This window comes from Brassica napus, chromosome A7 (genome assembly GCF_020379485.1).
Source record: "Brassica napus cultivar Da-Ae chromosome A7, Da-Ae, whole genome shotgun sequence".
In the NCBI taxonomy this organism is placed as follows: Eukaryota; Viridiplantae; Streptophyta; class Magnoliopsida; order Brassicales; family Brassicaceae; genus Brassica; species Brassica napus.
The window spans coordinates 26637096-26652842 of record NC_063440.1 but is presented as its reverse complement, the minus strand read 5'-3'; the positions used below and the strand labels follow the sequence as shown (position 1 = coordinate 26652842).

The 15747-nt window shown below is 37.0% G+C and overlaps 3 protein-coding genes across 5 annotated transcripts; 1 reads left to right on the top strand and 2 right to left on the bottom strand.

The window, feature by feature from the left end:
- The first annotated feature begins 75 nt into the window (after nt 1-75).
- Nucleotides 76-2543, top strand: LOC106421636 (enoyl-CoA hydratase 2, peroxisomal). Its single transcript, XM_013862463.3, has 11 exons — nt 76-318; nt 423-445; nt 565-670; nt 741-811; nt 905-977; nt 1231-1270; nt 1411-1483; nt 1566-1716; nt 1807-1877; nt 1987-2160; nt 2247-2543. Exons 1-11 carry the CDS (start codon nt 259-261, stop codon nt 2332-2334), a joined length of 930 nt encoding a protein of 309 aa, XP_013717917.1. The 5' UTR covers nt 76-258; the 3' UTR covers nt 2335-2543.
- LOC106421635 (prolyl endopeptidase-like) lies at nt 2514-6259 on the bottom strand. The gene is made up of 12 exons (XM_013862462.2): nt 5906-6259; nt 5578-5797; nt 5301-5501; nt 5148-5218; nt 4861-5023; nt 4049-4642; nt 3579-3959; nt 3422-3497; nt 3284-3347; nt 3066-3201; nt 2858-2971; nt 2514-2771 (listed from the first exon to the last, which is right to left on the bottom strand). The coding sequence occupies exons 1-12, from the start codon at nt 6241-6243 to the stop codon at nt 2706-2708; spliced, it is 2424 nt and encodes an 807-aa protein (XP_013717916.1). The 5' UTR covers nt 6244-6259; the 3' UTR covers nt 2514-2705.
- Nucleotides 6260-11738: 5479 nt separating this feature from the next.
- On the bottom strand, nt 11739-15251 carry LOC106421656 (probable alpha-amylase 2). Of its 3 annotated transcripts, none has more exons than XM_013862490.3 (14): nt 15097-15251; nt 14777-15014; nt 14533-14616; nt 14327-14377; nt 14204-14237; nt 14076-14113; nt 13643-13996; nt 13410-13555; nt 13220-13332; nt 12783-12871; nt 12563-12685; nt 12429-12464; nt 12243-12341; nt 11739-12137 (listed from the first exon to the last, which is right to left on the bottom strand). In XM_013862490.3, exons 4-14 carry the CDS (start codon nt 14342-14344, stop codon nt 11946-11948), a joined length of 1242 nt encoding a protein of 413 aa, XP_013717944.1. In that variant the 5' UTR covers nt 14345-14377; nt 14533-14616; nt 14777-15014; nt 15097-15251; the 3' UTR covers nt 11739-11945. The 3 variants fall into 3 exon arrangements, with proteins under 3 accessions (XP_013717944.1, XP_013717941.1, XP_013717940.1); XM_013862487.3 differs by having other exon boundaries at nt 14787-15014; XM_013862486.3 differs by having other exon boundaries at nt 14862-15014.
- Nucleotides 15252-15747: the final 496 nt, after the last annotated feature.

Sequence of the window (15747 nt, the reverse complement as noted above, 5' to 3'; positions counted from 1 at the left end):
TGTTCTTTTCCTCTGCTTTGTCTGAATGAGTGAGGCAGAGAAATTTACAATGATGCATATAACGCAATAGATAATTTTGAAAATATTAAATACTGTCTTCGAGTAAAGTGTATTGAGATTTGAATTTCCAGTGATCGCATAAAACGACACCGTTTGATTATCATTTTATAGTAAAGCGTCTTATCTAATAAAATCATTGAGCAGAAAAGAGGGAAGAAACAGCAAAATTACACGGAAGCTAAACGCTGATCGGAGAAGATGACGACTAGCGATTCTGAATTCAACCCCGATCTACTCCTCGCTCACAAGCTTCCCGAGGTTTGTTTCCGTATCACTTTCTTATAATATATGATCCTATCATCATCATATCTCGAGACGGAGCTTGATCTTGTAATTTCTCACCTTTTTTTTTCTCATCGCAGACGCATTACACCTACAACGAAAGGTTTGTTGCATCTTCTTTCTTTCTGTGTATTTCTACGATGGAGAAAAACGATTGAATATCGAGTGTAGATAAGGAGCCGAGATCTATTGATTTGATTACTTGTGGTGGTAATTAAATAGAGATGTAGCAATCTATGCTTTGGGAGTAGGAGCTTGTAACCAAGATGCTGTTGATTCTGATGAGCTCAAGTTTGTGTATCATGAGAACGGCCAAGAACAGATCCAGGTATCTCTCTCTCTCAATGATTGATTGTGATTTTCATTGTGATGCATCTAATGCTTTTTTTTCATTATAGGTTCTACCAACTTTTGCTTCGCTGTTAACACTTGGGTCTCTGTCAAATGGACTGGATCTGCCAGGTTTTAAGTAAGCATTGTAATCTTGTAAGAGAGTTTAAATGGTAAGACATAGTGGATATGATAACCGACATGATGATTTTGTTATGTATATTTTTTGTAGATATGATCCTAGTCTCCTGTTGCATGGACAGCAGTACATTGAAATATACAGGCCATTACCTTCCAAGGCTTCTGTAAGTTTATATTCCGCCCTTATATGCATGCACACACATGTTTTGTAGATGTAAGTTCTGTGGTTCTTCCCTTATCTTCAGGGTTTTGATTGTAAGTTCTGCCTCTAGAAATTGTACACTCGTACTCTAGTAACATTTTGGTTTAAGGGGGTCCGTGAGAGATTCTAGAACTTTCGCATCGGCTTCTTCTTCTATTTCCAAAATGGTCTTTGTTTCGTTTTTCTGAATTGATGTTGTTGTTTTTTGAACGCAGTTAATTAACAAAGTAAGCCTAGCTGGATTGCAGGATAAAGGTACTTGTCACTACGGTTTTGTTTTGTGTGACACCCTAACTTAAGAGAAAATCACTTTGGTTAATACATTCAGCATTGAGAATAGTAGATTTTAAGGCTTTTGAAGTTGATCTGTTTGCTCTCTTATGACAATCGTATAGGTAAAGCAGCTATCCTTGAAATAGAAACCAGGAGTTACGAGCAAGGTTCAGATGAACTGTTATGCATGAATCGGTAATGTATCTAGAAGCACCCTTTTTTTCCTGGGAGTTTTAGCTTCGAAACTCGTGAACTAGTTTGGGACTTTACTCCGCAGAACGACTGTTTTCTTACGAGGAGCTGGTGGTTTCTCAAATTCATCTAAGCCATTTTCTTACAAAAACTATCCAAGTAACCAGGGCTTAGCTGTGAAAATCCCCCAAACACAACCCTCTGCAGTGTGCGAAGAGCGCACTCAACCTTCACAGGCAAGTTGATAGTGTATAACTCTTGTTTGGTAACTTTTGTTAATTGAGGTTTACTTTGCTAAGTCCTGCACATTTTATATTTATCTGCAGGCTTTACTCTATAGGCTCTCTGGTGACTATAATCCTCTGCATTCAGATCCAAACGTTGCAAAACTTGCCGGGTTAGTAGACCACTTCTATAGCTGCTACTTCAGATCAGTGTGAAGCTAAGATCTATTAATACTGCAGCGACTGATACTTTGTTTTTTTTTTAACTTGCGCTGAATGAAGATTCCCACGCCCGATACTGCATGGACTATGTACGCTCGGGTTTGCAATAAAGGCCATCATCAAGTGTATATGCAAGGGTGACCCAAGTGCTGTCAAAACCATCTCTGGACGATTCCTCGCGACTGTTTTCCCTGGTGAAACTCTGATAACCGAAATGTGGCTCCAAGGCTTGAGGTAGAGTTTTGCTCTCTCACCCTCACATGTATTGTGTTCTATATCACAAAAGCAAAATCTGAACTTAGATTTCCATCTATTGACAGGGTTATATATCAGACGAAAGTGAAGGAAAGGAACAAGGCCGTGTTATCTGGCTATGTTGATATTCGTGGTTTGTCATCCTCTCTTTAAGAAGTTTACTCACCTAAGTTGTCCATCTAAGGACTGGCATACAGTTACCCTTTAAAGACTCTTGAAGTTTGCTTGTTGAAAACAGCTATAAATAAATAGTACCTTTTTTCATTCTTGATGTTTGTATCATGTGTTGGTTGTTGTAAATGTGGTGAAACAGAAGATGCAAATGCGTTCAATAAGGTAATAAACTTTCTTGACTTGGTCCATGTTCCGGGTAAATATCAAAAAGTCTCAACAGACTCGTAAAATGAAAAGATGAAAATTGTGAAAAACCTTTTTTAAAATGTAACTCATACAAAATCCATTTTTGGACAGAACAAACTGAGAAACTTCTCAGGTGCTTGACGGTAAGGAATTTATTTGTTGTTTTACTCAGTCCATGGAGCATTCACCATCTTTGCCATGAACGAATAACGATCAGCCGCCTCATCAATCTGTTTTAACATTTTCAAAATCAGTTAGCCATGGAAACCGTATGTTAAATGATGTAAGAGCTAAGCATTGAGAATTCTGTCATTACCATCTTTTTGGTTGGGCGACCAGCTCCGTGGCCGGCCTTAACTTCAATACGACCAATAATGGGGTTTGTCTGTGGACTGTTCTCTAAGCTTGTGCACAGCACGTGCTGCAACGTCTGCAACATGTATACGAGTTTAACAATATGCATTGAAAACTCCTTAAGAAAGAGTCAAAATCCAATATTAAAAATAAAGAGTGTGGAAACGGACCGCAAGCAACTTCAGAGAGTGAAGCGGGACAACTCTGTCATCGTGATCAGCTGTCAGTAACATGGTTGACGGGTACTGAACTGAATTACCAGTTTGTTGCTCCCATGGTCTCTTCACATTATGTAGAGGCGAGTACCTTTGAATATTTGACAACCAAATTAAAACTTTGTATCAACATTGGGAAACAAATCAGCACAACATCAGATATAAACACTCACTTTATCAGCCAATGAAACTCTTCTTCATTCTCGGAACAACCATAGTCAGTAGTCCATGCATGGCCTATGCATACATAACATCTCTTGAGTTATGAATACATTAAAGAACGAAAAAAGATTGGAGATAACTGAACTCACCTATGGTGAACTTGTGAAACCGTAGCATATCCATGACACCCACGTGAGCCAAAGCACAACCATAAAGGTCGGGTCTCTGCACAGAATTAAAACTTTCATCTCTAAGTGTGCCAACTAAACGAAATGATCAGCTTACTATGTATCTGTGTAGACTTACCTGATTAATGCAAGCACCGATCAGGAGTCCACCGTTACTGCCACCTTCGATACACAGCTTGCTGGGTTGTGTATAACCAGCGGACACGAGATACTCTGCCCCAGATATGAAGTCATCGAAGCAGTTCTGCTTGTTGGCAAGTGAACCCGCTTTGTGCCATTCCTCCCCATACTCCCCACCACCTCGAATGTTTGCAATGCAGAAAACAGCACCGAGATGCTTGCTAAGCACAATGCGACTTGCGCTGAAAGATGGTGTTATGCTTATGTTAAAACCACCATATGCATAGACCAAACATGGGTGTGATCCATCTAGCTTGATATCTTTTTTCGCCACAATAAACATTGGTATCTTCGTTCCATCCTTGCTAGGATAGAAGACCTATGAAGAGGACCAAAAGCAACTCTAACATACGCAAAAACAAAATAAATATTAAAAAAATAGGACGATGGTACAAGATAATGTGTTACCTGAGTGGCTTGAAACGCCTCCCTGTCAAATCCGGGTACAGCGACCTCTCGGAATACCTTAACTTCTGGAGCTTCATTGGCTAAGTCACACTTGTATATCACACCGGGAGTGAGGAAGCTAGTAAAGCTAAAGAAGAAGGTATCGTCCTTGCGCCGAGCAGAAACATCAGATACTGAACCAATATCTAGAGGTAATTGGTGAAGCAAAGAGCCAGATTTCATGTCCCTAATTTGCAGAATATGCTTAACATCGCTCATATAGCATGTGACCAGTTGATTCCCATTGACTGCACAAGCCGACGCTAGGACATCCTTTTCATGTTCTTCAACAACATCAGTCCAGCTGTTTGGTTCCTTCAGATCAACCCGGACTAATTTGTACTTAGGGGCATCTTTGTTTGTCAGGAAAGTAAACAGAGTCTCATCATTTGAGATAACATTATATTGTGCGTCAAGTGTGTCAACAAGCTTAATGAACGGAAGAAAACTGCTGCTTCCTCTGAAACTTTCAAGACCTCCAGAAAGTGAAGACAGATCGCAGTAGTACAACTTGTTGACAGGGTCACAACCCTCTTCAATGGTCATGATTAGAAACTGCATGAAGATACAACATGATGAAATTTAAATCGGAACCCAAAACTAACAACGGAAGTTCTGGATAAAATCACGGATCTACGTAGTTTGAAGCCATGAGCGTATTCAATAAAAGGAAATGAATCAAAATGCTTTTCTAACAGAACCCATAGGAAAAAGGTGAGTTTTAAGAGCTTAATCAAAGTTAAATAACCCAAGATAAGAACTGCTTGTGTTACCTTCCCATCGTCAGTGACTTCAGCTCCGAACATATACTTGGGATTCTCAGAATCTCTCCAGCACAAGATATCTTGAGACTGATCTGTCCCAATGAAATGGTAATACAACTCATGATATAGGTTGGAGTTAGTCTCGGTCCCAGCATCGATACCCTCTCCATCCCTGCAGAAGAAAAACAAATCAGACGCGCAGAGCAGCTAAACTATCTGAACTACACTAAAAGGCTTCTTCCAACACATCTTGTCCATCTCTTAAGCCAGAAATTAAGTAATATATAGTGACTTACTTAGGGGCAGGGTAGCGACCATAGAAAAATCCTTTACTATCGTGCGTCCATGTAATCCCACTGAACTTAACCTGTTTAAAGGATCAATACAACTATTGTTGGTCGAACTTTATTGATCAATACCACTAATCAATACCGGCTTAATCACCATACCCATGATAAAGTATCAGGCTCCACTTTTTTATCTTCAATCTTGATCAGCTTAATCGTCACCCAGTCACTACCACTCGAACTAAGACCATAGGCCAAGTACTTAGCATCCTCGCTAACAGAAAAGGTGTTTAAAGCCACTGTTCCATCATCACTAAGAGTGTTCGGATCAAGCAAAACCTCTGGCTCAGCGTCCAAGTCATCCTGAACACGGTAGCAATCAAAGTCAATAAGCAAACAAAGGTCGACGATATAAAATCCATAAGCGTTAACAAAGCACCTGCATATACAACACATCCTGGGCTTGTAGGCCGGTGTTGTGGAAGTAAAAGTACTTATCCCCTCGCCTAAACGGTGACTCGTAGCGCGGATGATCAAACAGAGCCGTTATATTCTCACGAAGCTTCTCCTTCGTCTCGCATTTTGCAAGCACGGAATCAGTCAGTTTCACTTGGCTCTCGACGAACTCCTTCACCTCTTCAGCATCAGGATCCTCTAACCTATCAAATCACAATCCAGGTATCATCAATCTCAAAGTCAAATCCAAATTGTGATTCAAAATCTCACAAACCTAAACGAATGCAGCAAGGTGAGAACGAAACGCTTACCAACGATACGGATCTGCGATTTTAACGCCGTGATAATCCTCGACGACGGAGTCATCGCGCCGAGCCGAAGGATAGTGTAGTAGCTCGCCTAGCGCCGAAGAAGATCCCATGATCGCTGAGCTGGGACGGGAAGAAGAAGAAGAAGACGACGAGGAGTGACGACGAGAATTAGACACGCGTCGATTTGAGAAGGCTTCGTTGAGGAGGAGAAGAGAAGAAGAAGAAGATTTGCGCAAGATATTTAAACGGAGGCGGCGCGTGAAGCGGAAATGGATTGCTGGGACTGTAACAAACGCGAGAATTTGAGAACGCGCGTGATGTGCAAACGCTTTCAGCATCGGTCTTCTCTAGATTGATGCATAGGATAATCTGGAACTATATTTAAAAAGCCTTTAGTAGATAGCCCAAGGCCCATATTTTCAAAGACAAGGTTGAGTCCATTATATAAAAGCCCATCAACACTCCTTTTTTGTGTTGAAACATGTAAACACTGGTGACAGAGACTTTTCACCGTTTAGTCTTAACAGTAGGCTTTGGACTACTGCAATTTGTTTTTTTTTTTTTGCATTAAATTGTGTTCACGCAGTTTGCAGAAGACTAATCATACTCTACACGATAGACTCCCATAAAGAAAGCAACTAATGGAGTCTTTGTGATTTGACTGAACGTGAGAATAGTGATAATACTACTAATAACATTGACCTACGTAACGGGAACGGTGAAACGGAACTGACACTGGGAATCGCGGGTCACGCGCGCATAGCTACGAAGCGGTAGATATAATAAAGTTGGAGATTGCCTTGAAAGGATGATTTAAATGGAACTGACACAGTTCCAATGATGAGGCTACTAGGGAAAGGTTTAGCTGAACTGTATATTTTTCATTTATTATTTTCAATGGTATTTCTAAACTAATGGTAAAGTATATAAACAAATAAAATATATTCCTTATTTAATCTGTAGAACCGTAGGCACATCGAAGACGTCGTGCATTATACATGTCTACTCAGTCACGTAAAGTCGTATTACCATCCATAGGTTAGTTTGCCTGCGTAAAGATTAAAAGAAAAAACAGAAATAAAACACCATTTAATATATATATATATATATATATATAACTCGGATCATTTGGTTGATTTCACCTCATCCTTCATTAAAGCAGCTAGCTTCTTGGTTAATTTGATGACATGGATAATTGCAAAACAGTTTCGAACCATCTAAAACCTCTATTAAGGAGATAAATTTATAGGATTTTCGACTCATTTTTGTTTTATAAGTTTATAACTACAATGCAAGGAGAAATAACAAAGTATAAAGACAATCTATTTTGGATTAGCAACAAAAACCTTTTTATCAAAACAATTAAAAGACTACAATATAGCAGAGCCTAAATACCTCGTAAACTACTCATCAGAATGTTAAAGATTCAACATATATTATCACCACATAATAAAGAAACCTATGACTTTACATGTTCATACATTCCAACTTACAGAAAAAAACAACAATAGCTTCTTTTTTTTTGTCGTCAAACAACGATAGCTATTTTAAGTTTGAACTTGGTTTTTCTCCAAACATGCTAACAGATTAAACATTATCATCACACACAACATAGGAACATGCAATTTTACATATAAACACAAGTTACCAGTTAAATATAGATTCCAACTTCAAGAAAACAAGACATCATAATAACATTGTGTGGGCTTCAAAAACATAAAAGGTAGAACAAATTCTCCTTTTCCATCACAACAATATTCTCATATTATCTCAAATCGAGTAATGGGTCCTCTTTTTAATGATTTTACCCTTTCCTGGATGATGTAAACGTCTCCAACGCCACCACTACTCCCAAATTAACCTCACACCGGTCACCGCCATTGAGAATTTATGAGATGTAGAGTTTCCAACAATCATGTGATGAACGTGATAAATCTTACAAACCCAACAAAAGATTAGAGACTCAAGGACCAAGGAAAGCAAAAAAAAAAAACTTCTGAGAAATCAATCAAATCAAAAGAGACAGGAAATGTGTAAATTGACTTTATAGAATACAAGAAGTAACGACACATATAATAAGGTTAAGTGAATTCGAGATAATACCGTTTTTCTTCAAACTCAGATCTTAGAGATCTTGATTACCATGAGCCAATGTACTATCTTGAATACATGAAATCATGAGGGGTTTTACAAAGAAACCCCAACAGATCTCTATTGGCAGTATGCCCACCTCCTCACACAAAACACAACGTAGTTGCGTACACTTATACACAAATATATTCAGAAAGGAGGTGGACAGAATGCCAAAGAACTCTGTAAGAAATTCTTTTGTCAAACCCACATGATCAAAAGGGTTAACGATCCAAACTTTACCTTTTATATACGGCAAGGAGCAAAAAGTGTTTCAATATAAAAGAAGAGAACAAAAGATAAAGCGAAAACCTAGAGCGATAGAACAATAGTGAGAGAGTATTTATGAGGTAGAGAAAGGAGCAGATGGTTTTCTCTAAATGATAGTGTATGTAGAATTGTTGTATAGCAAGAAATTTATGAACTGATAAATATTTTATTAAGGAAAAAAAAAGAAACCAAACCCTAGAATCTGTTGTCACAAAGCTACGGAGAAGATCGAACAACAAACGTCTCGAAAGCTGGAAACTAAATGGATGGGTTTAATCAAAGGAGAGGAGATCAGTTTAAAGATTCAGATTCGAAAAGACATAAGATCTAACAACTATGAACAGAAAAACAGTGAAGGGAGAGAGAGATGCTATAAACGAAGAAGATATCATGAAAACAGAAACCTAATACTATAAGCTAAACAAATTTCTATGGATTTTTGTTTTACTTTTCTTTTGGTTGTTTCTCTCTCTTTTTTAATGTCAAAAGAAACTCAACGGGCCGGGGTTCTCTTTTATGCATACGACCTACCGTTCGTTTTTCACTTTTTCTTCCTCCTTTCCATACTTTTTGTCCGGACCACAAGTTAAACGGCACCACATTTTCTAGCTGACTATGGTTTTTAATTTATAATGCTACTGAACTGACAAAATATAATTAAAAAGTTGCAAACTGGATAACAAAATTATAATCGTAAAGAAGATAGTCAAATGTTACAAGCAAATTTAGAATCACGAGTCACGACCATGTTGTCGAACACACTAAATTGTCAACGAGAGTCCACGTTTAATAACTCTTTAACTCGTTTGAGTCCTTAGTGACAAAAAAAAAAAAAAAAAAAACTCGTTTGAGTCCCGATATTAATAGGGTAGTTGCGTGCGTCCATAACAATCATTGAATAATTTTGATAAAAATTTCGATGATAGGAGTTGTTTGATTCGATAAATGGTCCGACCAACAAGCTTGGTATCTTTTCTTCCCAAATCTCCTCCGAACTTTGACAATGGACATATTACGACCCATGCTACATTAATTGGAAGCTAATAGAAAGAGAGAGATAAATAGAGTTTATCTTCTTGTCATTTTCAAAACATTTTTTACATTTTTACAAATTCTTTTGTTTATACCATGTATATATGTAAACTTTAAAATTAAGAAATACAAAAGAGAAGTAATTGTTTTAAAGTACTCGTATTATATATTCTTGAGAAATGAGAATCATGTAAAATTAAACAAATCTCTGACTTCTGTGGGAGGCAACTTCCAACTGATGGGTCCATTTACTACTCCACCATGGAGTGGATTGCAGAATCCTAGGCTCATCTAAATACTTGCACATATTTTAGAAATAAAATAAGTTTAACCTTTTAACCTAGTAATTAACCATGATACGCTACATACTCCATAAAGTATTCAAGAATAAGGTCCATCCCTGTTTGTTTTCTTACTTCAAATGACGAAAAAATACAATTAAAATGACATCATTTCATAATTTATTATAAGATCGTATTTTCCCTTCTGTCGTTTGATATGTCGCACTCATCACTCCCACAACCTGCAAAGTTTCTCATTTATTCCTTGTGACAATTTGTTTTGAAATCTTGTTTTCTTCTTATTTTATTCACTGGTTACAGTATTTTCTTAATAAACGGAACACACTCCAATAAAATTAACTTTTTATTAGAAGTATGGATGAGTAAACATTGCATGCCTTGCGTGCATTAACTGCAACAACTAATAATTTTCCCACTATTTATTGCCTCAAAATCTACCACTCCACCCAAACAGGTCTCTCCATAAATCCCCACCTCTTACTAACTTTCAATCTACATTTTTAAATCACAGAACCGAACCATCATACATTATACCACAATTCAGTAGAAAATAATGACATGTTGATTTAGTTGGATTTCATTCATTTCTTTGAGGAATTCAAGTCGTATACGTTTGTAATATCTTATTGCCTATTTACTAATAAAATCATTGTAATTATATATATGAACTATATATATACAAAAGAAAGAAGCTGAATCTTCAAAGTTAGTCTGAATGGCTATAATACAGTTTTGTTGAAGAAGATATGAACCAGGTTGACAAACTAGGTTTCGTATTTGTTTTGTTTGAATTTGAATTAATCGGTAAAACGAAGTTAATACTCTCTCGACCAAATCGAGTTTATAAAGAATAAAAAGTAGAAAAATGAAACGTCGGGTTTGTCGAATAGTCAGAGGTATGACTAAACCTATTTAAGAATTGTCTGATCACATGTTACTCTCCATAATACGTACAAGCCATCGATCTATTTACACACGTTTTGATATTTTAAAAATTCATGACAAGACGAACATACATACATGAATTTTCGGATATTGTGTCTAGAATAGTAAAGTATAACAGTGTCACAGTGTTTTTACAACAAAATACGATTTTGTAATTATACGATACACAGAGATCTTTAAAAAAATGTTATTCATGCGTGATCGATCAACGATCAAAGTGAAAACGTTAATAGATTTTCAGATTAAAGGCATGAAAATGAGAACTCTACTGTCAAAAAACGTCAACACTTCTTTTGGTTTGCTTTTAGAAAGTTTTCTTTTGTGCACCATCTTCGGGACATTCTCTTTATACAGCAAAAGTTATGGGGTCGATATCATTTAGACGTTAGCTGCATGATGGGACTGTGTTTACAAACGGGACATTCTCGCTCTATCACATGCTCATCATCATCAACATCGTTTTCTCCGGTTAACAACTGCTTAATTTCTCATACTGTTTCATATATCTGCTTTATCAAAGTAGTAATAAGCCTTGTAGCTCTAGTCCATAACCATTAAACAAATAAGAAGAAAAATTAGTATAATATCTTTTAATCCTGCATGTCACGTGAAGCCAGAATGGTGTTCATGATTGAATCGATTTTGTTCTTTATGCAGTTCCCAAGTTTTGAAAATATAAATATACACGACTGAAACAACAAACAAAACTAGTCCAATGTACAAAAAAATAAGTTGGAAAAGACTGTGTGTTGGGTCAAACCTCAAACGATAAGACATGATATGCTGCAAGGCAAAAAAGGGTATAGGGCTTTTGTTGTTAAAGTTTCAAAATAAGAATCATGAACTCCTATGAATATATAATATACACATCAACTGCTTTATAAGTTTTCTCTGCTCCTCTAGTCTCAGTCTAATGGCCACTAATAACTCGCGCATTAATTTTTTGCACTTCCTTATATTTTTAAAAAAATATCTTTTGGAAGGAATATACACATCTATATGGTTTCGAGTCTTTTGCCCATATAATTAGCTATGTAAGTAATGGTTAATCCTACTAATAAACCCTTGCAATTTCGATCATGTACCTTTTCGATACTTTTTTGAGTTTTTTATCTTGCAAACTGGATACTTAATCTTTTAAAATACAACACAAGTCAACCGACGAATAGTGCTCAGTACTTTATAAATTGAACATGTAGATAACTTGTAACATATGGCGCATGAAGACGCAAGTGGTGGACATCACATTATTTATAGTTAAGATACAGGATAGAAAGTGAATTATATCTATGGACTCTGAAAGCCAGAACCTTCGAGACGAGCAGGAAGGTTTAAAAGTAAAAGAGGTGCACAACAAGATTTTACTTGTGCCAGACGGCATAGCGATGGCCACTTGTTGCTAGAGTCCATTCTCTACCAGAAGGACACCAAGAGGCGTCTCCAAGCTTCATGCAGAGTTTCTCACCAACAATGGCTGCGTATAAGTTAGACTTTGCTTCCAGAATACGGATCGTTGACCTACTATGAATATCTTGTCGCCTCCTAACATCAATCTGTCAATGAACAAAAAGAAAGAAGACCGGTTTTAGAACCAACTGAAAACATCAGCTCGTGGTTTGCATAGATTAACAGGAGAGACTGAAAGTGAACAAACATACCAGTTTGACAATCTGGTCATGAATGGAGCTTCCCCAATCGTAGAAGTGATCATAGAACACACATGGGATGCCTGGATGAGTAAGTATATATGCATAGCCCTGCATAGACACAAACACACATCTTTCTTTCATTATTTTGATTAGAGAAAACTTGAAACGCAAGGAAGTGATTGTTGTTTTGTTTACCTCCATAATATGGTGTGAAGGGAACGGCCAGTGAGCCTGTGAGAGCAACAAAAAACAACCATACAAAGTAAGCAAACATGCGGACTCTGTTTAGCAAACCGAAGTGCATAGAATATATATTTATGTGACATAACCTGTGTAGAACCAGTGTCGTGGTTATCAAGGAACGTGACAGATCTTGAAGGCCACCATCCCATTACTCCCGGTGGCTTCCCTTGTGCATCACGTAAACGCCAATACTGTCCCATCACAGCTTCCTATAGTATATCATCAAATAACATGTGAGATTCAATAAATTGAAGAAACTATAAATCATATACACAAGGAGCTGAAACGAACAATTTGCATATATACCTGCAGGATTCCTTTAGTCGTGAAGTCAAATGCAGCTGAACGCTGTCCCGTGGCATCAATCCAATTGATTATACGCTGTCTATGGCTATCTACAAAGAAGGAATAAAAAACAGTTTTATCATTTCAACAATAGTAAAGACAAATGTTAATTAGACGTTTTAGAAGGGATTATTGATTAGGCATAGACCGATTTTTAGAACACTTAAACCAACTTTATAAATGGTTCAAGAAAAATTGTTTCGTTTAGGCCCGATTCGACAGTTTAGACCGATTTTTTAAAACACCTAAACCAACTTTAAATATGGTTCAAGAAAAAATGTTTCGTTTAGGCTCCTAGACCGATTTTTAGAACACTGGTAAAAACAGAGTTGTATGATTGAAACCAGTTGTGAAAACATTTAAAACGGTATAAGAAGAAAGAAGAAGAGTTATGAAACCTTGATTATAGTCAAGACCATGACCATTGTAGTTACAAGAATCCCAACATTCACCAACCGAGAACAACGGTTTCGCTGCTCCTATGTATTCCTTCACATACTGAGCTGAATAGCTATACACAGTTTCACATATTAAAAAAAACTCCTCCACACAACAAACAAAAAAAGCTAATCAAAATCACCTTCTTACCCTCTAGCAAAGTCAAAACGAAAGTCCTGAAACCCAACTGTATTACGCAACCAACGAAGCCAACCAATAATATCTTTCCTAACAAAGTGTTGAGTATGATCAACATTCGGAACTCCATTGAAATTATCTCCCGTGCTTCGATTCCCCTAACAAAAAAAAACGTTTTCTTTAAAAGCTCTAATGATTTGTTCAAAAAAACTTTAGAAAGATGAATCATTATCATCATCACTCACTTTTCCTCCTGTACACGAAGTAACAGCGTGTTCATCCCATGGTAGCGAGCTCCCATCGTAGCGGTTATACATTCCACCGTGTCCTCTCGTAGTGCCAATGCGATGGTTGATGACTATATCAGCCATGGCTCTGACTTTGTACAGTTTCATCTTGCCAAGCAAGGATTTCAAGAGGTGCTCGGAGCCGTACGCTGAGTTTAGCGAGTAAAGGTCCTGTGGAAGGTAACCTTCTGGTGCGAGAGACTGAGATGGTGGTGGGAGCCATGCGGAAGTGAAGCCTGATTTTGAGATGTCTGGAACTTTTGCGTCCAAGTTTTTGTACCAGTTGTGTTTGTGAGACTCCCAGTTATATGCCTGAAACAGAGTTTTTCTCTTAGGATCCAAACCAAAAGATTGAACGTTTACTTTAGAGGATGAGCCACTGCAAGCTTACCTGGAGAATGACTTCCCTTCCATTACGCATAACCGCACCTGATATATAGAGAAGCAAGAGACGTTACATAAGTACACTCATGGACAAGGCTCAATACTATATTAAATCTTTGGTGATTAAGAACATACCGATATCAGTTTGGTCATTGCATCCATCAAAGACCTGCAATTTAAGTAAACATGCTTTTAAATAAATCAACGAGAGATGGAACTTTCTATGTAACAAGAAAGAAAACAAAAAGGGGCACTTACATTGTTATAGTAGCCCATGTCTGAGAAATGAGTTCAAAGTTTAACAATTGCCTGCAAAGACACCATATATTTGCATAAGGAAGGGATAAATGCAACAATAGCAAAAACTAAGAATGATTCATTCATTATATAAAAGACTTAAATCTTTCTGATCATACACAAAGCAAAAACCTCTAGATTTAAAGAACAAAAGGAAGATCAAATACCAAAGAGGACGAGAAAGAAGCTACACAGCTATGTCTTCTTGAGATGATGTGCTTCTACAAAGTCCCTTTAAACAAACAATCCTCCTGCATATATATACCCATTAGAGAGAAAGTGTGAAGTGATCGAACAGCTAAAAACGAATCAGAATCAAAAGTCAAAACAGTTTTTGGCCGCAAACACACAAAACATAAAACTTTCTAAAAAGGTGAAAATGAAGATTGAAGAGGAAACAAAGTAACAAACGGAGCAAAACCAAAGTTGAGACGATTCGATTCCGCGGAGAGGATTATTAACAGACAGATGATGAGCCAATTGCAGAATACAATACCGTCTTCCAGAAAAAGGTTGAATCTTTTTGGAGTGGAGAATCTATCTCACTGAGAAAGATGTAAACTTTTCGCCTCCGTTTCCATAAATTGACGATGTTTGAGTTTCCTCTCATTCGTCCTCTGATTAGAAAATTCTAGACACGCGTTGACTCCTGAGAGATTACTTAAGAATTAAGATCATATAACTTTCATATGAAACGCGTAAGTAACACAAAGCAAAGACTATACACTTACCTGAAGAAGAATGATTTTGAAAGTTTCATACTTTTGTGAGCAGCGGTTGTTGTCCTTTCTCTGTTTTCTTCCTAAGTGACAAAATCTACAAACTTGTGTTGATCAATGGTCTGAGAGAATGGTGGGTGTTCGGTTTAATTTGGTTTGATTCGGGTCGGACCTTGTGGATTTTGAGTTTTGCCTGTTCTATAAGACCATCTCCAATGACTTATTCTATTTTTTACTCTATTGGAATAACTCTATAATAGAGTTTGAGTTTGCTCCAATTCTATTCAATTTTAGAGAAGAAAATAGAGCAATGAACAAAAAAAACTACAAATTATTCTATTATTTGGAGTAAACCTATTTTTCACTCTATTATAGAGTGAGAAATAGAATATCATTGAAGTATTTTTTATTCTAAATTCTATTTTAGATTGGGGTTGGAGATGTTCTAAATATGGTGCACTTTACATATTAACCATTGGCTTTCGGTTTTCGAGTCGAGATTGGGCCGGTTTTTCTTGGATCTAGATCATTCGGTATAGATGTTTAGATTTAATAAGTACTTGTAAATTTTCAGTTCGGATTCGAATCGGTTCTTTTTGAATCCGGATCAGTTCAAATATATAATTGAAATACCTAAAAATACTCATAATTTTTGGGTCCGGA

Bases quoted from the DNA above. Each gene is read 5' to 3' on its own strand.
- LOC106421636 (XM_013862463.3), top strand. From the start codon at position 259: ATGACGACTAGCGATTCTGAATTCAACCCCGATCTACTCCTCGCTCAC. The intron at 446-564 runs GTTTGTTGCATC...GTAATTAAATAG, and splicing joins CATTACACCTACAACGAAAG to AGATGTAGCAATCTATGCTT. The intron at 812-904 runs GTAAGCATTGTA...TATTTTTTGTAG, and splicing joins CTGGATCTGCCAGGTTTTAA to ATATGATCCTAGTCTCCTGT.
- LOC106421635 (XM_013862462.2), bottom strand. From the start codon at position 6,243: ATGCTGAAAGCGTTTGCACATCACGCGCGTTCTCAAATTCTCGCGTTT. The intron at 3,348-3,421 runs GTGAGTTCAGTT...ATGTATGCATAG, and splicing joins GTTTCACAAGTTCACCATAG to GCCATGCATGGACTACTGAC. The intron at 2,772-2,857 runs GTAATGACAGAA...ATGTTAAAACAG, and splicing joins GTCGCCCAACCAAAAAGATG to ATTGATGAGGCGGCTGATCG.
- LOC106421656 (XM_013862490.3), bottom strand. The intron at 12,872-13,219 runs GTTTCATAACTC...CCTTCTTTGTAG, and splicing joins TGGTCTTGACTATAATCAAG to ATAGCCATAGACAGCGTATA. The intron at 12,465-12,562 runs GTTATGTCACAT...TTGCTCTCACAG, and splicing joins ACGACACTGGTTCTACACAG to GCTCACTGGCCGTTCCCTTC.